The 22,062-nt window shown below is 44.7% G+C and overlaps 1 protein-coding gene across 1 annotated transcript in view; it reads left to right on the top strand.

The window, feature by feature from the left end:
- The window catches only part of LOC139253730 (contactin-associated protein-like 5), a 1,639,232-nt gene that overhangs the window by 935,652 nt on the left and 681,518 nt on the right, over positions 1–22,062 (top strand). Inside the window, exon 8 of the mRNA XM_070873523.1 lies at positions 19,664–19,925. Within this exon, the coding sequence (XP_070729624.1) occupies positions 19,664–19,925 (262 nt within the window). The remainder of the gene's footprint in view (positions 1–19,663; positions 19,926–22,062) is intronic.

The following is a 22,062-nucleotide window of genomic DNA, read 5'->3' as shown; positions in this document are numbered from 1 at the left end:
AAAGACCAAGCATAAAGCAAAATTAATACAAATTAGATCTTATTTGGCAACAACAGCTTGCATTTATATAGCTTCTTTAATGTAGTATAAACGACCCAAGGGTTCTTCACAGGAGCATTATGAACAACAAAAGAGGGACATCGAGCCAAAGAAGCAGACATCAGGACAAGTGAACAAGCAATTGTTCAAAGAAATAGGATTGAACAGCATCCTAAAGGAAGAGAGAGGTGGAGAGGCGAAGAAATTTGGGAAGGGAATTCAAGAGCTTGGGTCTAGATGGCTGACGGCTGATGGCATGTCCGCCAATGGTGGGCAAAGGAAGTGGTGGATGCACAAGATACCAGAGTTGGAGGAACGCAGAGATCTCAGACGGTTTCTATAATGTATGCATCTGTGAGTATGCTCACAGGTTTATAGAGCTGTTGCATTGTGAGTGGCTTAGCCAGTCACGTGATGTTCACAAGACTCAATAAAACCCCAGTCAGTTGGGTCTCGGTCATCCACGATGAGGTATGCAGTTATGAGCCTAGTGGATGAACTGGTAATGTGCAGTGTGATTGTTGAACCTTTGTCAATAAACCAACTAGTTCTTAATAGCAATGTGTTGCTATGAATTCTTATGCAAAGAACCCATGAAGCAAATACATTACAGTTTCCAATTATTTTAGTCTCCAATCTGCATAAACATTGGTTCAAAGTTAAGAATAATTGAATTGTCTAAAATGTGTCCATTTACTTTATGTATCATGACACTTTCATGGCTATCATGGGTGGGGGAGGGGGGATAAAGCCAGATTCAAAACCAGAAAAATGGTAATTTAAAATTATTCAATTGATTTTTTATAACCAGCCCAACTTTTTATTTATTTGTATCCAATTTTATTTTTCCCTTCATGGCTTGATGCTTCATGACATCACTCTTTGGAAGGATGGATGAAGGAATTATGGGCTACCCTGAGACTGCCAAGAGCAATGGTTTTGGGCAGTCAGCTGAAAGAAGGCACATCCAGCATATCTCTCACCAATCGGTTAAGACAGATGGCACATCCAGAAATTCCATCTGGCAGCCTATCTAAAACTAATGGAACTCACGACCAGTCTGAAACTGATGGCTGTGAAGGTATGAAGTGTGCACTAACCCTGAAACGGCAGAGCAAATCTTGAATCTTGACCCCTTGATCCCATTACGCCTCCTAACCGCTTGCACAGGTAGAGCCAGTTTCAGAGGTTTGACGGATCCGCTGTAAGAATTGTTCTGCCTGCCTTACTCCCTCGCCTCTGACCGTGTCTGGTAAATGTAACATCGGGAACATTCAGAAGGTTGTGAATGATATCCCCTACCATCCAGAATTAACTCACTTCCAGTATTTAACAGAGTTTAATGTTACTCTACCATACTTCCTTTGAATTAGCAGGTATTACTGCATGAACTAGCGGTTTACAGTCTGAAGAAACTAATGCAGTGCCCGAAAGGGTTGTGGAAGCAGATTCAATAATAACTTTGAAAAGGGAATTGGATAAATACTTGAAAGGGAAAAAGTATCAGGGCTATGGGAGAAGAGAATGGGACCAGAACAACAATAACAAGTTATATTTATATAGCACCTTTAACGTAGTGAAACATCCCAAGGCGCTTCACAGGAGCATTATGAGACAAAAAATTTGACACCAAGCCACATAAGGAGAAATTAGGGCAGATGACCAAAATCTTGATCAAAGAGGCAGGTTTTAAGGAGCACCTTAAAGGAGGAAAAAGAGGTAGAGAGGCAGACAGGTATAGGCAGGGAATTTCAGAGCTTAGGGCCTAGGCAACAGAAAACATGGCCACGACAAATTGAATAGCTCTTTCAGTGCAGTGTCAGCTGTGGCTCAGCCTTGCCTCTGAGTCAGAAGGTTGTAGGTTCAAGTCTCACTCCAGGAACTTGAGCACAGAAGCTAGGCTGACACTCCATGTTAAACCGAGACCATGTCTGCCCTCTCAGGTGGACATAAAAGTTCCCTTGGCACTATGTCGAAGAAGAGCAGGAGAGTTATCTCCGATGTCCTGGCCAATATTTATCCCTCAATCAACATCATAAAAACAGATTATCTGGTCATTATTACATTGCTATTTGTGGGAGCTTGCTGTACACAAGTTGGCAGCCGCATGTCCTTCATTACAACAGTGACTAATCTCCAAAAGTACATCATTGGCTGTAAAGCACGTTGAGACGTCCAGTGGTTGTGAAAGGCATTATATAAATGCAAGTCTTTCTTTCAAAAAGCTGGTACAGGCTTGATGGGCCGAATGAATTCCATCTCTGCTGTATCATACCATGATTCTATGAATAATTAAATAGTAATGAAAGGCATAAAAAATATCAATATATAAAAATGCACACAATCTGACTGTGACGGACCAAGTATGTTCTGTAAGTCTCGTTTTTGTGTTGACTGAAAGAGATTCTATAATGTATTGCATTCTGGCAGTGATAGACCAGCTGCCTGTTATACAGCCCGCCTGATATGCCTTTTCATTGACCGCCAATTTTCTTTCCCTCAGAGGCCACTGGGAGTTAGGAAGCGGAAATTTCTCATTGAGGTGGTGCTTTTCTGAGATTGGGAAAGGCATATCGATAGGGAAGAGTCGAGGTAGCATTGTTCATCATCTTGCTCTACTTGCCGAGGCTCGGAGGAAGCTAAATAAAGACACATTTCAATCGCAAACACTAATGTTGCTCACCTGCCTGATCATTAAAAAAATCACCAAACCAAAATAAAACTATTCCTTGCACTTGAGGCATCACATTAATCTACCATTGCATCTCCTAATGCTCTTCAATTGCAGATTTCCATGGAAATCCAGCAACATGATTAATCAAAAGATTTAAAAAATGCATTAATTTAGCATTCTCTTAAATAGAGTAAGTTCTATGACTTCGCTATTAATTCTATTGAACAACATCACGAAAATAATAAGAATTTAGCTTGAGAATGCTCAGGGCAATTAATCACTGGGATTCATCAGACAGGAGGCTTCATGAATATGTGTGAGCTGACAATGTAATAAGCTTCTTCACAGATGAAGTCCAAAACAGACTTAATCTGTTCTGAATATGGTATCAGCAACATTAAAAAAACTACTGTTTCTTGGATATTGGAAGAAATTTTTAATATCTCGAACAAAATGAATGGGGGTAAAAGGGACCGTTAAATTCCTCATTAAAAATTTGAAATGTATTTTTAATTTACACCTTAGAGCAATATATTTAACAATGACAAAATTAGCCCAGATTTTACGATTGGGTTTAATAGCCCAAACCAGAAATGGTGTTTGCTTTTCATTCTCAGGATGGGCGTCGCTGGCAAGGCCAGCATTTATTGCCCTTGAGAAGATGGTTGTGGGTCTTCTTCTTGAACTGCTGCAGTCCGAGAGGTGAAGGTCCTCCCACACTGCTGTTAGATAGAGAGTTCCAGGATTTTGACACAGTGATGATGAAGGAACAGCGACATATTTCCAAGTCAGGATGGTGTGTGATTTGGAGAGGATTGGAGGTGATGGTGTTCCCATGCACCTGCTGCCATTGTCCTTCTGAAATTTACAGCATGGAAGGAGGCCATTTCAGCCCATCGTATCCAACCTAATCCCACTTTCCAGCTCTTGGTCCATAGCCTTGTAGGTTACGGCACTTTAAGTCCACAACCAAGTATTTTTTAGAAGTGGTGAAGGTTCCTGCCTCTGCCACCCATTCAGGTAGTGAGTTCCAGACCCCCACCACCCTCTAGGTGAAGACATTTCTCCTCATTAAACCTCCCCCAATTACTTTAAATCTATGCCCCCTGGTTGTTGACCCCTCTGCCAAAGAGGACATTCCTCTCTACTTTATCCAGGACCCTCATAATTTTAGACAACTCAATCAGGTCTCCAAAAAAAACATCTCCAGCATAGAAACATAGAAAATAGGTGCAGGAGTAGGCCATTCGACCCTTCGAGCCTGCACTGCCATTCAATAAGATCATGGTTGATCATTCCCTCAGTACCCCTTTCCTGCGTTCTCTCCATACCCCTTGATCCCCTTAGCCATAAGGGCCACATCTAATTACCTCTTGAATATATCCAATGCTCTGGCATCAACAACTCTCTGCATTGGAAGTCCATAGGTTAAAACTCTCTGAGTGAAGAAGTTTCTCCTCATCTCAGTCCTAAATGGCCTACCTCTTATCCTAAGACTGTGTCCCCTGGTTCTGGACTTCCCAAACATCGGGAACATTTTTCCCACATCTAACCTGTCCAGTCACATCAGAATCTTATATGTTTCTATGAGATCCCCTCTCATTCTTCTAAACTCCAGTGAATAAAGGCCCAGTTGATCCAGTCTCTCCCCATATGACAGTCCAGCCATCCCTGGAATCAGTCTGATGAACCTTTGCTGCACTCCCTCAATAGCAAGAACATCCTTCCTCAGATTAGGAGACCAAAACTGAACACAATATTCTAGGTGAGGCCTCACTAAGGCCCTGTACAACTGCAGTAAGACCTCCCTGCTCCTATACTTAAATCCCCTAGCTATAAGGCCAACATACCATTTGCCTTCTTCACTGCCTGCTGTACCTGCATGCCCACTTTCAGTGACTGATACACCATGACACCCAGGTCTCATTGCACCTCCCCTTTTCCTAATCTGCCGCCATCCAGATAATATTCTGCCTTTGTGTTTTTGCCCCCAAAATGGATAACCTCACATTTATCCACAATTTACTGCATCTGTCATGCATTTGCCCACTCACCTAACCTGTCCAAGTCACCCTGCAGCCTCTTAGCGTCCTCCTCACAGCTCACACCGCCATCCAGTTTAGTGTCATCAGCAAACTTGGAGATATTACACTCAATTCCTTCATCTAAATCGTTAATGTATAATGTAAAGAGCTGGGGTCCCAGCACTGAGTCCTGCGGCACTCCACTAGTCACTGCCTGCCATTCTGAAAAGGACCCGTTTATCCCAACTCTCTGCTTCCTGTCTGCCAACTAGTTCTCTATCCACATCAGTACATTACCCTCAATACCATATGCTTTGATTTTGCACACCAATCTCTTATGCGGGACCTTGTCAAAAGCCTTTTGAAAGTCCAAATACACCACATCCACTGGTTCTCCCTTGTCCACTCTGCTAGTTACATCCTCAAAAAATTCCAGAAGATGCGTCAAGCATGATTTCCCTTTGATAAATCCATGCTGAATTGGCCTGATCCTGTCACTGCTTTCCAAATGCACAGCTATTTCATTCTTTATGATTGATTCCAACATTTTTCCCACTACTGATGTCAGGCTCACCGGTCTATAATATTCCGTTTTCTCTCTCCCTCCTTTTTTAAATAGTGGTGTTACATTAGCTACCCTCCAGTCCATAGGAACTGATCCAGAGTCGATAGACTGTTGGAAAATGATCACCAATGCATCCACTATTTCTAGGGCCACTTCCTTAAGTACTCTGGGATGCAGGCTATCAGGCCCCGGGGATTTATCGGCCTTCAATTCCATCAATTTTCCGAACACAATTTCCGCCTAAAAAGGATATTCTTCAGTTCCTCCTTCTCACTAGACCTGCTGTCCCCTAGTACATCCGGAAGGTTATTTGCCTCTTCCTTCATGAAGATAGAACCGAAGTATTTGTTCAATTGGTCTGCCATTTCTTTGTTCCCCATTATAAATTCACCTGAATCTGACTGCAAGGGACCTACGTTTGTCTTCACTAATCTTTTTCTCTTCACATATTTATAGAAGCTTTTGCAGTCAGTTTTTATGTTCCCTGCAACCTTCCTCTCATACTCTATTTCCCCCCTCTTAATTAAACTCTTAGTCTTCCTCTGTTGAATTCTAAATTTCTCCCAGTCCTCAGGTTTGTTCATTTTTCTAGCCAAATTATATGCCTCTTCCTTGGTTTTAATACTATCCTTAATTTCCCTTGTTAGCCATGGTTTAGTCACCTTCCCCATTTTATTTTTACTCTAGACAGTGATGTACAATTGCTGAAGTTCATCCATGTGATCTGTAAATGTTTGCCATTGTTTATCCACTGTCAACCTTTTAAGTATCCTTTGCCGTCTATTCTAGCCAATTCACGCCTCATACCTCATACAGATAGATAATTTTTTAACCAAATTTTTAACCAATAAGGGAATTAATGGGTATGGGGAGCGGGCGGGTAAGTGGAGCTGAGTCCACGGCCAGATCAGCCATGATCTTTTTGAATGGCGGAGCAGGTTCGAGGGGCGAGATGGCCTACTCCTGTTCCTAATTCTTATGTTCTTATGAAGTTACCTTTCCTTAAGTTCAGGACCCTAGTTTCTGAATTAACTGTGTCACTCTCCATCTTAGTAAAGAATTCTACCATATTATGGTCACTCTTCCCCAAGGGGACTCACACAACAGGATTGCTAATTAGTCCCTTCTCATTACACATCACTCAGTCTAGTATGGCCAGCTCCCTAGTTGGTTCCTCGACATATTGGTCCAGAAAATCATCCCTAATACACTCCAGGAATCCTTCTCCACTGCATTGCTACCAGTTTGATTAGCCCGATCAATATGTAGATTAAAGTTGCCCATGATAACTGCTGTACCTTTATTGCACACATCCCTTATTTCTTGTTACATGCTGTCCCCAACCTCACAACTACTGTTTGGTGGTCCAATCTTTCCTCATAACCAAAATTCTCCAGTCCAGGCAACATTCTTGTCAATCTCCTCTGCACCCTTTCCAGTGCAATCACATCTTTCCTATAATATGGTGACCAGAACTGCACACAGTACTCCAGCTGCGGCCTAACCAGTGTTTTATACAGTTGAAGCATAAACTCCTTGCTCTTGTATTCCATGCCTCGACGAATAAAGGCAAGTATTCCATATGCCTTCTTAACCACTTTATCTACCTGGCATGCTACCTTCAGGGATCAGTGAACATGCACTCCAAGGTTCCTTTCTTCCTCTACACTTTTCAGTATCATACAATTTAATGTGTATTCCCTTGACTTGTCAGACCTCCCCAAATGCATTATCTCACACTTATCCCGATTGAATTCCATTTGCCACTGTTATGCCCACATGACCAGTACATAGATATCTTTGAGAAGTCTGCAACTTTCAGCTTTCAACCACACAGCCGATTTTAGATTCATCTGCAAACTACTTAATCATACCCCCAATATTCAAGATTGATATATATCACAAAAAGCAGGGGACCCAGCACTGAGCCTTGTGGAACCCCACTGGTTACAGCTTTCCAGTCATAAAAACACCCATCAACCATTACCCTTTGCTACCTGCCTCTGAGCCAATTTTGGATCCAACTTGCCACTTTGCCCTGGATCCCATGGGCTATTACTTTCGTGACCAGTCTGCTATATGGGACCTTAGCTACATCATATTACATCATATGCACTGCCCTCATCGACCCTACTGGTTACCTTTTCGAAAAATTTAATCAAGTTAGTCAGACAGGACCTTCCCTTAACAAATTCCTGCTGACTCCATGTCTTTCCAAATGAAGATTTATCCTGTCTCTCAGGATTTTTTCCAATAATGTTCCCACTGAGATTAGGCTGACTGGTCTGTAATTACGCGGTCTATCTCTTTCTCTCTTTTTAAACAAAGGTACAATATTAGCAGTCCTCCAGTCCTCTGGTACCACACCTGAAGGACTGGAAAGTGTCAGAGCCATTGTTTCCTCTCTCTTCCAGATTCTCTTCCTACTTTTCTGCTGCCAAATTCCAGCTTTGCTTCTCTCCCCACTGAATCTATTCTCTGGTTCCCATCCCCCTGCCAAGCTAGCTTCAACCCTCCCAACAGCCCTAGCAAACCCTCCCGCAAGGTGCTGTCGAAAAAGCCTTGGCAAGTTGCTGCAGTGCATCCTGTAGACGATATACACTGTGGCCACGGTACGTCGGTGGTGGAGGGAGTAGATGTTTAAGGTGATGGATAGGCTGCCGGTCAAGTGGAATGATTTGTCCTGGAAAAAGTGGATTTCTTTTCAATTAATGTGAGAAGTGATATCATGTGTAGGGCCACAAGAGTGAAAGTTATGGTTTCTCGTTTCTTCCGAAAAGCCTACCAGTTGGTAAAATTGTACACGCCTCTCATGCTGTTGCTGCTAGTCCATGGGGAAGGAAATGGACTAATGTGGGTAATGTTGCCTGTGACAACTTCGATGATCCAGATGCATCGAACATAAAAGCGGTTGTGACCTCCACAGTGACTGGTAGTGCCATGCCTATTGGTGAGAGTGGATGTAGGTCACTTGGCAGCAATGTTCCCTTTAATTTGCGGTATGAGTGCGAGATCCCTTTAAATTTGCTGCGCGGCCGTGCATGCGTGGGACCTCCCGATTGGTGCGTGATTGCATGGCCATGCACCTTAAAGGGAACATTGCTTAGCAGCATGATTTAGTCATAGGCTCCCTCGTGAATTGCAGCCGGCAATTGAAGCACTACTTCTCTGACAACTGTAGGTATGCATGCCTTGTGTTAGAAATGCAAATACATATGTACCATTGAGTGATATGGAAAACATCTTGGTGCAGGCTGATCTGTCCTCTTCTTCATCCTAAAAACACAAGTAAAGGGGAGTTCTTATGGGAAAATCCATCATCGTTTTTGATATAAAAATGTCTCTGGCTCAAAATTTGTCAAAAAGTTATCTACACTCCCAGAATGATAACAGTAATAATACAAAGGTTGCAAATTATTCTTCGGTTTTCAGGCTCTTTAAAAGCCCATCCATCAAAAGCTCAGGTTCTGGCAACCCTGGGCACTAATTTTATATCAGCAAGTTGATGGAACTGTGAAATCGACGAAAGATATTTGGGCTCCGTTTACATAAGCAAAGTATTAAACACTTGCCACGGCTTTTTCGGCTGCACCTCCCAAATACATAAGAATTAGGAACAGGAGTAGGCCATCTAGCCCCTCGAGCCTGCTCCGCCATTTAAAAAGATCATGGCTGATCTGGCCGTAGATTCAGCTCCACTTACCCGCCCGCTCCCCATAACTCTTAATTCCCTTATTGGTTAAAAATCTATCTATCTGTGACTTGAATACATTCAATGAGCTAGCCTCAACTGCTTCCTTGGGCAGAGAATTCCACAGATTCACAACCCTCTGGGAGAAGAAATTCCTTCTCAACTCAGTTTTAAATTGGCTCCCCCGTATTTTGAGGCTGTGCCCCCTAGTTCTAGTCTCCCCGACCAGTGGAAACAACCTCTCTGCCTCTATCTTGTCTATCCCTTTCATTATTTTAAATGTTTCTAAAAGATCACCCCTCATCCTTCTGAACTCCAATGTGTAAAGACCCAGTCTACTCAATCTCTCATCATAAGGAAACCCCCTCATCTCCGGAATCAGCCTAGTGAACCCCCTCCAAAGCTCGTATATCCTTCCTTAAGTAAGGTGACCAAAACTGCAAGCAGTACTCCAGGTGCTACCTCACCAATACCCTGTACAGTTGCAGAAGGACATCCCTGCTTTTGTACTCCATCCCTCTCGCAATGAAGGCCAACATTCCATTCGCCTTCCTGATTACCTGCTGCACCTGCAAACTAACTTTTTGGGATTCATGCACAAGGACCCCCAGGTCCCTCTGCACCGCAGCATGTTGTAAATTCTCCCCATTCAAATAATATTCCCTTTTACTGTTTTTTTTTCCCAAGGTGGATGACCTCACACTTTCCGACATTGTATTCCATCTGCCAAACCTTACCCATTCGCTTTACCTATCTAAACCTCTTTGCAGCCTTTCTGTGTCCTCTACACAACCCGCTTCCCCACTAATCTTTGTGTCATCTGCAAATTTTGTTACACTACACTCTGTCCCCTCTTCCAGGTCATCTATGTATATTGTAAACAGTTGTGGTCCCAGCACCGATCCCTGTGGCACACCACTAACCACCGATTTCCAACCCGAAAAGGACCCATTTATCCCGACTCTCTGCTTTCTGTTCGCCAGACAATTCACTATCCATGCTAATCTGCGACCACCTCCACCAAGAAGCACAAGGACATCAGCTGTGGAGGCTGGGTCATTGAATATATTTAAGATGGAGATGGATAGTTTTTTGAACTACACGCTGTTGTGTATGGAGAAAGAGTCAGACTGAAGACTGTGAGCTCAAAGTAAACTATGACCTTAGACTTTTATTGCAGGTCTCCAGAGTGCCTCTCCAACTTGTGAAGCCTTCTTAAATACCTATGCTCCCAAAAGATTATGGGATCCCTTGGGACTCCAGGGGATGAGCCCTCTGGTGGCTGTAAAGAGTAAATACTTGCCCACATATATAACCACACTCCCCTACAGCCCTCCCAAAATCAATAGTGTAATTATTTACAATGTGAGTCGATCTGGGGTACTTCTTGACCTGGTTGATCGTCTTGGTGTGAAACCTGGTGTTATTGAATCATTTGTTGGGCCCTCGCTGGGCTGCTGTGCAGCTGGCCTTGCTGGGCTGCCTGGTGTTTTGGGCCCTGCAGGGCTGCTCTCGATGATGGGTTCTGCTTCGTGGTCAACCATGGTGCCAGTTGCCACTGGTGTGCATGTTGGGGGATCAAAAAAGGTAGGGTCCAAGGTGGGTTGCTCAGGATAGTCCGTGAATTTGAGTTTGATTTAGTCCAAGTGTTTCTGGTGAATGGGTCCATTTGAAAGTTTGACCCGAAACACCCTGCACCCCGCTTTGGCCACGACAGTGCCGGGAAGCCATTTGGCACCTTGTCCATAATTTAATACAAATGCAGTATCATTGATTTCAATCTCGCATGACACAATTGCGCTATCATGGTATGAACTTTGTTGAAGCCGTATGCTCTCTACCTGTTCATGTAGATCAGGGTGAACTAACCAGAGCCTTGTCTTAAGTGCTCTCTTCATGAGCAGCTCATCAGATGGGATCCCAGTGAGCGAGTGGGGTCTCGTGCGGTAGCTAAGCAGGAGTCGGGATAGGCGAGTCTGCAGTGAGCCTTCAGTTACCCTCTTTAAGCCTTGCTTGATGGTTTGCACTGCTCTCTCTGCCTGAGCATTGGCTGGTTTAAACGGGGCAAATGTGACATGTTTGATCCCGTTACGGGTCATGAATTCTTTGAACTCGGAAAAATATGGCCCGTTGTTGCTCACCAGGACATCGGGTAAGCCGTGTGTGGCAAACATGGCCCGCAGGCTTTCAGTAGTGGCAGCGGACATGCTAGCCGACATTATCTCACATTCAATCCACTTGGAGTACGCGTCTACAACCACAAGGAACATTTTACCCAAGAACGGGCCTGCATAGTCGATGTGTACCCGAGACCACGGTTTGGAGGGCTAAGACCATGAACTTAGCAGCGCCTCCCTGGGTACATTGCTTAACTGCGAGCATGTATTACATCTGTGAATGCAGGACTCTAAGTCTGCATCGATACCGGGCCATCACACGTGGGATCTGGCTATCTCTTTCATCGTTACGATGCCTGGGTGGGTACTGTGGAGTTCATTGATGAAGGCGTCTCTGCCCTTCTTGGGGACCACAACTCGAGTGCACCACAGAAGGCAGTCTGCTTGTATAGACATTTCATTTTGCGCCGCTGGAACGGCTTTATCTCTTCCTGCATTTCCACTCGGACACTGGACCAGCTTCCGTAAAGCACACAGCCAATGACTAGAGATAATAAGGGGTCCTGGCTTGTCCAGGTTTTGATCTGCCGGGCAGTGACAGCTGATTGTTAACTCTTACATGCTTTCATAACCATGGCTAGATCTGCGGGCTGCGCCAGTTCCATCCCTGTGGTGGGCAATGGCAGCCTGCTGAGAGCATCGGTGCAGTTTTCTGTGCCTGGTCTGTGGCGAATGGCGTAGTTGTATGCGGACAACGTGAACGCCCATCTTTGGATGCGGGCCGATGCGTTGGTATTTATCCATTTACTCTCGGAAAACAGGGATATAAGTGGCTTATGGTCAGTTTCGAATTCGAATTTTAGCCCAAACAGGTATTGATGCATTTTCTTTACCCTATAGACACACGCTAACGCTTCTTTTTCAATCATGCTGTAGGCTCTCTCAGCCTTAAACAGACTCCTGGATGCATAAGCAACCGATTGCAATTTCCGGGATTCATTAGCTTGTTGCAATACACACCCGACACCATATGACGATGCATCACAAGCTAGTACCAAATGCTTGCATGGATCATACAACACAAGCAATTTGTTTGAGCATATCAATTTTCTCGCTTTTACAAAGGCATTTGCTTGGCTTTTGCCCCAAAACCATTCGCCCCCTTTTCATAGTAAGACATGTAGTGGTTCTAGCAGTATGCTGAGACCCGGTAAGAAGCTATCAAACTAGTTCAAGAGTCCCAGAAACGACCGCAGCTCCATCACGTTCTATGGCCTCAGTGCGATCTCGATTGCCTCCGTCTTCACGTTGGTGGGCCTGATGCCATCCACTGCAATCCTCCTTCCCAAGAACTCCACTTTGAGCGTTTTAACCTAAGCCCCACACGGTTGAGTCGACTAAGAACCTCCTCCAGGTTCTGTAGGTGCTCGACTGTGTTCGGACCTGTGACCAAGATGTTGTCCTGGAACTCCATGGTGCGAGGGACTGTCTTCAGTAAACTTTCCATGTTTCTCTGGAATCGCCGCCGATGATCGGATTCCAAACAGGCATCTGTAATAAACAAAAAGGCCCTTGTGCGTGTTGATGCAGGTGAGAGCCTTCGATGATTCCTCCAGTTCCTGCATCATGTAGGCTGAAGTCACATCCAGCTCCGTGAACATCTTTCCTCCCGCTAGCATTGAAAAGAGATTGCCGGCCTTTGGTAGTGGGTATTGGTCCGACAGGAAGAAATGATTGATAGTTACTTTGTAATCGGCACAGATTCTGATGGAGCCGTCTCCCTTAAGGACTGGTACAATAGGACTGGCCCAATAAGACTGGCCCACTCGCTGAACTCGATCAGTGAAATGATGCCCTCTCTTTGCAGCCGGTCTAGCTCAATCTCTACCCTTTCTCTCATCATGTACGGTACTGCTCTCAACTTGTGATGGATGGGTCGTGCCCCCGGAATTAGAGTAGAGAAAATAGAGTACGAGGGGACGCTTGCAGGGAACATTAAGACGGACTGCAAAAGTTTCCATAGATAGGTAAAGAGAAAAAGGTTAGTAAAGACAAACGTAGGTCCCCTACAGTCAGAATCAGGGGAAGTCATAACGGGGAACAAAGAAATGGCAGACCAATTGAAATAGTACTTTGGTTCGGAATTCACTAAGGAGGACACAAACAACCTTCCAGATATAAAAGGGGTCAGAGGGTCCCGTAAGGAGGAGGAACTGAGGGAAATCCTTATTAGTCGCAAAATTGTGTGAGGGAAATTGATGGGATTGAAGGCCGATAAATCACCAGAGCCTGATGGACTGCATCCAGAGTACTTAAGGAGGTGGCCTTGGAAATAGCAGATGCATTGACACTCATTTTCCAACATTCCATAGACTCTGGATCAGTTCCTATCGAGTGGAGGGTAGCCAATGTAACCCCACTTTTTAAAAAGGGAGCGAGAGAGAAAACAGGCTGACATCAGTAGTGGGTAAAATGATGGAATCAATTATTAATGATGTCATAGCAGCGCATTTGGAAAGAGGTGACATGATAGGTCCAAGTCAGCATGGATTTGTGAAAGGGAAATCATGCATGACAAATCTTCTGGAATTTTTTGAGGATGTTTCCAGTAGAGTGGACAAGGGAGAACCAGTTGATGTGGTATATTTGGACTTTCAGAAGGCTTTCGACAAGATTCCATACAAGAGATTAATGTGCAAAGTTAAAGCACATGGGATTGGGGGTAGTGTGCTGACATGGATTGAGAACTGGTTGTCAGACAGGAAGCAAAGAGTAGGAGTAAATGGGTACTTTTCAGAATGACAGGCAGTGACTAGTGGGGTACCGCAAGGTTCTGTGCTGGGGCCCCAGCTGTTTACACTGTACATTAATGATTTGGACGAGGGGATTAAATGTAGTATCTCCAAATTTGCGGATGACACTAAGTTGGGTGGCAGTGTGAGCTGCGAGGAGGATTCTATGAGGCTGCAGAGTGACTTGGATAGGTTAGGTGAGTGGGCAAATGCATGGCAGATGATGTATAATGAGAATAAATTTGAGGTTATCCACTTTGGTGGTAAAAACAGAGAGACAGGCTATTATCTGAATGGTGACAGATTAGGAAAAGGGGAGGTGCAATGAGACCTGGGCGTCATGGTACATCAGTCATTGAAGGTTGACATGCAGGTACAGCAGGCGGTTAAGAAAGCAAATGGAATGTTGGCCTTTATAGCGAGGGGATTTGAGTACAGGGGCAGGGAGGTATTGCTACAGTTGTACAGGGCCTTGGTGAGGCCATACCTGGAGTATTGTGTACAGTTTTGGTCTCCTAACTTGAGGAAGGAAATTCTTGCTATTGAGGGAGTGCAGCGAAGGTTCACCAGACTGATTCCCGGGATGACGGGACTGACATATCAAGAAAGACTGGATCAACTGGGCTTGTATTCACTGGAGTTCAGAAGAATGAGAGGGGATCTCGTAGAAACATTTAAAATTCTGACGGGTTTAGACAGGTTAGATGCAGGAAGAATGTTCCCAATGTTGGGGAAGTCCAGAACCAGGGTTCACAGTCTAAGGATAAGGGGTAATCCATTATGCACATAGATTGGGCTAGCCAAACTGAAAGCAATACTTTCAGGAGGATTTCCTGGGGTGCATAAGGGATGGTTTTCTAGACCAATATGTCGAGGAACCAACTAGGGGGGAGGCCATCTTAGACTGGGTGTTGTGTAATGAGAGAGGATTAATTAGCAATCTCATTGTGCGAGGCCCCTTGGGGAAGAGTGACCATAATATGGTGGAATTCTGCATTAGGATGGAGATTGGCGAATGATACTTAAGGGGTTGACTGTGGATGGGCAATGGCAGACATTTAGAGACCTCATGGATGAACTACAACAATTGTACATTTCTGTCTGGCGTAAAAATAAAAAAGGGAAGGTGGCTCAACCGCGGCTATCAAGGAAAATCAGGGATAGTATTAAAGCCAAGGAAGTGGCATACAAATTGGCCAGAAATAGCAGCGAACCCGGGGACTGGGAGAAATTTAGAACTCAGCAGAGCAGGACAAAGGGTTTGATTCGGGCAGGGAAAATGGAGTACGAGAAGAAACTGCAGGGAACATTAAGGCGGATTGCAAAAGTTTCTATAGGTATGTAAAGAGATAAAGGTTAGTAAAGACAAACGTAGGTCCCCTGCAGTCAGAATCAGGGGAAGTCATAACGGGGAACAAAGAAATGGCAGACCAATTGAACAAGAACTTTGGTTCGGTATTCACTAAGGAGTACACAAACTACCTTCCGGATATAAAAGGGGTCAGAGGGTCTCGTAAGGAGGAGGAACTGAGGGAAATCCTTATTAGTCGGGAAATTGTGTTGGGAAAATTGATGGGATTTAAGGCCGATAAATCCCCAGGGCCTGATGGACTGCATCCCAGAGTACTGAAGGAGGTGGCCTTGGAAATAGCGGATACATTGACAGTCATTTTCCAACATTCCATTGAGTCTGGATCAGTTCCTATCGAGTGGAGGGTAGCCAATGTAACCCCACTTTTAAAAAAAGGAAGAATGTTCCCAATGTTGGGGAAGTCCAGAACCAGGGGTCACAGTCTAAGGATAAGGGGTAAGCCATTTAGGACTGAGATGAGGAGAAACTTCTTCACCCAGAGAGTGGTGCACCTGTGGAATTCTCTACCACAGAAAGTAGTTGATGCCAATTCACTAAATATATTCAAAAGGGAGTTAGATGAAGTCCTTACATACTAGGGGGATCTAGGTGTATGGCGAGAAAGCAGGAAGGGGGTACTGAAGTTGCATGTTCAGCCATGAACTCATTGAATGGTGGTGCAGGCTAGAAGGGCTGAATGGCCTACTCCTGCACCTATTTTCTATGTTTCTATGTTTCTATTTAGGACTGAGATGGGAGAAACTTCTTCACCCAGAGAGTGGTGAACCTGTGGAATTCTCTACCACAGAAAGTTGTTGAGGCCAATTCACTAAATATATTCAAAAAGGAGTTAGATATAGTCCTTACTACTTGGGGGATCAAGGGGTATGGCTAGAAAGCAGGAATGGGGTACTGAGGTTGCATGTTCAGCCATGAACTCATTGAATGGCGGTGCAGGCTCGAAGGGCCGAATGGCCTACTCTTGCACCTATTTTCTATGTTTCTATGTTTCTATGTTGAATTAGGTGCATCTGCACTTTAGCTGCTTGGAATTTCCCGATGCCTGGTTTGAACAGCGAAGGAAATTTGTTTAAGATCTGGGCACACGAAGTGTCATCAATGGGCGATAGCGTTCGGACATCATCCCAGTTCCAGCGTATTGTTCCCAGCCAGCTCCTGCCGAGCAGCGTGGGACCATCGCCCGATACCACCCAGAGTGGTAGCTTGTGCTCCGCTCCATCGTAGGAGATCTTTATGGTAATATTGCCGATTAAAGGAATCAGTTCTTTCGTGTAAGTTCTTAGTTTCGTGCAAATTGGATCTAAGACTGGCCTTGAGGCCTTGTTGCACCACAGCCTTTCGAAAGTCTTTTTGCCCATGATGGACTGGCTCACGCCCGTGTCCAGCTCTATTGAAACTGGGAATCCATTTCGGTCAACATTCAGCATTGTCGGGGGACAATTCATGGTGAATGTATGCACCCCATGTACCTCTGCCTCCTCTATCTGAGGCTCTAGTTCGTCGTGATCCTCCGTGGATCTGTCCTCCTCTGCAACATGGTGGTTTGCAGTTTTAACTGGCTTAGCAGCTCGCCTGCACACTCATCGGGGGTGTCCCATTGTTCCACAGTCCTTGCAAACGTACTCTTTGAATCGGCATGAATTGAAACGATGATCACCCCCGCAGCACCAAAAAGGTGTTAATGGCCTTGCATTCATCACCCTTGAAGGTGGACTCTGAGTCATCTGCGGACATGTAGCTGCAGGTATGTGTGAACTGCCCTGTATGTTACGATTCGACAACAACATCACTTTGTTCACAGTACTTGTAGCAGTACTTGCGTGCTGAGGGACTTGCTTCATATTGTCTCTGGTGGCAATGAACGCCTGGGCTATCGCTATGCCTTACTCAAGGTTGGGGCCTCTACAGTCAAAAGTTTGCAAACTATGGTTTCGTGGCCAATGCCAAGTAATAAAAGGCATTGTGCATGTGTTCCAACTGTCCTTCAAATTCGCAATGTCCTGCAAGGCGTCTTAGCTCGGCAATATAACTTGCCACATCCTGGCCTTCAGAACTTTTGTATGTGTAGAACCAGTACATCGCCATCAGAACGCTTTCCTTCGGGTTCAAATGTTCCAGGACCAGTGTGCACAAATCATCGTACGATTTCTCCATTGGTTTCGCTGGAGTGAACAGATTCTTCATGAGGCCATACTTTGGTGCCCCACAGACGGTGAGGAGGATCGTCCTTCATTTGGCAGCGCTCTCTTCCCCATCTAGCTCATTGGGGAATCACGAAGTATTGATCGAGTCGCTCCACAAAATTTTCCCAATCATCTCCCTCCGAAAATTTCTCCAGGATGCCCACTGTTCTCTGCATCTTTGGGTTCGCTATCTGCATCTCATCACCAGTTGTTGTGTATGGAGAAAGAGTCAGACTGAACACTGTGAGCTCAAAGTAAAGTATGAATTTAGCCTTTTATTGCAGGTCTCCAGAGTGCCCTCTCCAACCTGTGAAGCCTCCTTAAATACCTGTGCTCCCAAGAAATCCCTTGGGACTCCAGGGGATGAGCCCTCTGGTGGTTGTACAGAGTAAGTACAAGTCGGCATATATAACACAGGGGAGTCAAGGAGTTTTGGGGAACAGGCAGGAAAGTGGAGTTGAGGCCAAGATCAGATCAACCATGATCCTATTGAATGGCGGAGCAGGCTCGAGGGGCCAAAAGGCCTACTCCTGCTTCTATTTCTTATGTTCTTATCAGGCGCATGGGAGCACCATCACCTGCAAGTTCCCCTCCAAGTTACACAATGTCCTGACTTGGAAATATATTGCCGTTCCTTCATCGTCGCTAGGTCAAATCCTGGAACATCTCAACCCCCGCCGCCCCCCCCTCGGTTAGGTGCCAGAGGAAAATGTTGATGGAACTTTCCATGTGTAATCAAGTGCACAGAGGACCATTGTAATTGTTCCGCACTCTGATTTCCAGTCCCCTGTTTACACCCATTTTGGGGGCAATATCGATTCGACATGCTAGGTTAATGATGTTTGGCATAATAATGCATTTTGTTGGCAGGGCCAGTTGGCACATATTTTTAAAAATCTGTTTTAAAATATGCTGGTTTACTGATTGGGAAAATTAGATTGAATCCAATTTGTAACATTATGTGACAAGTATTTAAACGTTTGCCTTTGTAGTTCGTATCAGTTTGATGTTGCAGTTTAAAGACATTTCCTTAACAACCAGTAACTGACAATGTATTAATGCATGATGAAGACTGCTCCAACCTATAGGTGCAGTTTTGTTAGCAAAACCTGCAATAATGTATATAAAGGAATTCAGGGTCTGACTTTGCGCAAGCGGTCGTAGGAGCACTCGCACCACCCACCTGAAGTCACTGCTGAAAGGCCCGACCCATTTTTGAGCACTGGGTAGAATTTCCATAATCCCAGTGAACTGCAAGTACTGTTCGGGTGCTCAAAGGTAACTTCCTGGTCGGGAGGGTGGGGATTCTGATGGTTCTACTTTTTGGGGGTGGGGTGCGGGGAGTGGGGGTTGAGGTACAACTAGGCCAGCTACAGGTCGGAAGACTTCTCTGGAATCTGGAGGAGCATCCTGCCTTTCAGCACCTAAAAAATTGTGTTGGGATCCCATGTACTTCATAGGATTCCATTTAGCCTCTTGAAATAGGGCTTCCACTTGGACCCGAGATGCGGAAGGCCCAAGGAAAATTGAGCCAGGCAGGAATAGAACAGTTATGGGGCCATACGTACAGCACTTTTTGGGTCACCACTGCCTTGTTCCTGCCCGGCAGAGAAAAGAAAGAAAAACTTGGATTTATACAGCGCCTGTCACGACCACCTGACATCTCAAAGTACTTCACAGCCAATGAAGTACTTTCTTGGATGGTGTCACTGTTGTAATGTGGGAAACGCGGCAGCCAATTTGCGCACAGCAAGCTTCCACAAACAGCAATGTGATAATGACCAGATAATCTGTTTTTGTTATGTTGATTGAGGGATAAATATTGGTCAGGACACCGGGGATAACTCCACTGCTCCTCTTCAAAATAGTGCCATGGGATCTTTTACATCGACACTGAAAGAGCAGACGGGACCTCGGTTTAACGTTTCTCTGAAAGAGCAAATGAAAATTAGCCCTAATGTACTAAAAGTGTATGGAAAACAAGTTCAAGGATTATGGGGAGCGGCCAAAATCAGATCAGCCATGATCTTATTAAATGGCGGAGCAGGATCGAGGGGCCAAATGGCCTACTCCTGCTCCTATTTCTTATGTTCTTTTTTCATTTAATCTTGGTTTACAAAGAATCCTGACACACGTTTAGTCAATCAGCATTTAAAAAAAAACCTATCATTACTAAATGTTTCTTTTTCTCTTCATAATCTTTTAGGGCAATGTAACTTTTTCATGTTCAGAGCCACGTAGCATTCCAGTCACATTCATGAGTTCCAGTAGTTACTTGCTGCTGCCCGGCACGCCTCAAATGGAAGGACTGTCTGTTAGTTTCCAATTCCGCACGTGGAACAGGGACGGTCTGCTGCTGTACAATGAACTTCGCGAGGCAGCTGGAGCTCTGCAGATTCACCTCAGTGATGGAAAACTGAAAATAACCATTCCGAAACCGTCAAGGACCCAAACTGACATTGCTACAGGTAATTGCAACAGTTGATTACTTCATGTTCAGTGAGAGCAGAAATATTGAAACTGAAATTCAGACAAATCTCTTAGGTTTTAGGAAGGCATTTTGGCAGACAATTTATTTTCCTTCCTAGGGGTTGAGCAAATGTCAGCGGGTTCTGTGGTAATGCTTCAGTACTTTACAGAAAATGAGTTTTGTGAAAGCTTGAGAACTATTTATCATGGAACCCTACAGCTTCAATACCTGGAGGTTGGGGCGTCAATTTGGGATGTCTGGACTCTCAATCATGGACCCAGCTTGCAATGCCTGTACAGAGAGCTAATTATCAGATGGCGATAAGCTTATATCCTGGCTGTGAGCAAGGCTGGAAAGTTCAACTGCAGAGCTCGGAGTCAGTTTAAGTCAGAACGTACTCACCTTAATGAAAAGGTTCATTCTGAAAATCCTTGGAAATGGACCTGAGGAGGTGAAAGAAAGAAAAGTAAGAAGGTACATTTATAGAGTGCCTTTTACATCCTCAGGAAATCCCAATGAGCTTTACAGCCAATGAAGCACTTTTGAAATGCAGTCACTGTTGCAATGTAGGATACGCAGCAGCCAATATACACACAGCAAGCTCCCTCAAACAGCAATGAGATAATGACCAGATAATCAATTTTTTTTTAGTAATGTTGGTTGAAGAATAAATATTAGCCAGGATACCGGGGAGAACTCCTCTGCTCATCTTCTAAATAGTGCCATGGGATCTTTTACATTCACGTGAGAGGGCAAATGGGGCCTCAATTTAACGTCTCATCGGAACGACACCACCTCCGACAGTGCAGCATTCCCTCAGCACTGCACTGGAGTATCAGCTTGGATCATGTGCTCAAGTTTCTGGAGTGGGACTTGAACCCACAACCTGCTGACTCAGGTGAGAATGCTACCCACTGAACCTCAGCTGACACCTACGTTCCAAGTATAGGCTCAGCTCATTATCACACTTTTTTGCCATGATTAATCAATGATTTTCCCCCAAAAAAATCACCATGCCAAATTACAGCCTTAGTTGTGGTATAAAGTGCAAGGTTGGAAATCTTTGCATGTCGCAATGGATGTAATACTGCAGATTTGTACATTTTGAAAGTTTTTAGATTTGGAATTTTCCTTTTGGTGTTGGATTAGTTTGACTTTGTTCGTTTTATTTGGACCAAACCAAGCTATCACTCCCCAACTTGTTCAGTCATAACTATCACAGAATTTTAAAACAGTGGCCGAGAAATTCACGTTGTTTGTGCCTCCCATTAGCATCCCCTGGGGCACTAATGGGGCTATTAAAAGAGCAATTTTGCCCGCTTTATTTTCTAAATCTGTACAAAGGGCTAGAATTTTAATTTAATTTAAATTCCAAGCAAGTACGATTTGCCACTTCACTTTCCTGCATTTTCCTTTGTGTTCTATAGAAAATTGCATCTGTTTCAATGCAATAGGCATAAATTGTTTCCCCGCCCTGCTTCTAAGCCAACACACATTTCAATAGTCATTCCACCTCTGGATTTGTCACTGAGGACACTGAGTCACTGTTTGTTGCAGGAGTTTCACGCAGAGGGATGCAAAAAATGCAATAGAATGTATGCAGCTTTATTCCCTATAACTCCTTCAAGCCCGCCGTCTGGAACGGCTTCCTCCTCACGCCCCCCCCCCCCCCCGCTGCGTTCGGTCGATCGGGCCCGCACTCCCGCCCGCCCGCCGTCTGGAACGGCTTCCTCCCCCCCCCCGCACTGCGGTCGGGCGGGCAGGCGGTCTGTCGGTCGGGCCCACACTCCCTCCCTCCCGCCCGCCCGCCATCGGGAACAGCTTCCTCCTCCCCCCCTGCCGTCAGGAACGAATGAACGAACTTGTGGGGCTGGCTGAAGCACTTTCACACAGGTCGGAAGATGGTTTATTTAATCTTTTCTTTGCTTATAAATGTTTATTCAGGTTGGATTTATTTGTATAATATTTGTAGAAGTATAAATAAGGATTTATTGTAGAATTTAATGACTTCCCTTCCCTCCCCCCCCACCTCGTTCTGGACACCTTATTTGTAACCTACGCCTGATTTTTTAATGTGTCGAACAGGTTTTTTCAGTTCTACAAAAATCTTCACTTGCTCCATTCTAAGTTAGTTT

The sequence above is a fragment of the Pristiophorus japonicus genome, chromosome 3, assembly GCF_044704955.1.
Source record: "Pristiophorus japonicus isolate sPriJap1 chromosome 3, sPriJap1.hap1, whole genome shotgun sequence".
NCBI lineage: Eukaryota > Metazoa > Chordata > Chondrichthyes > Pristiophoridae > Pristiophorus > Pristiophorus japonicus.
The sequence above is the reverse complement of the archived record's forward strand: the minus strand, read 5'-3'. Positions and strand labels throughout refer to the sequence as shown.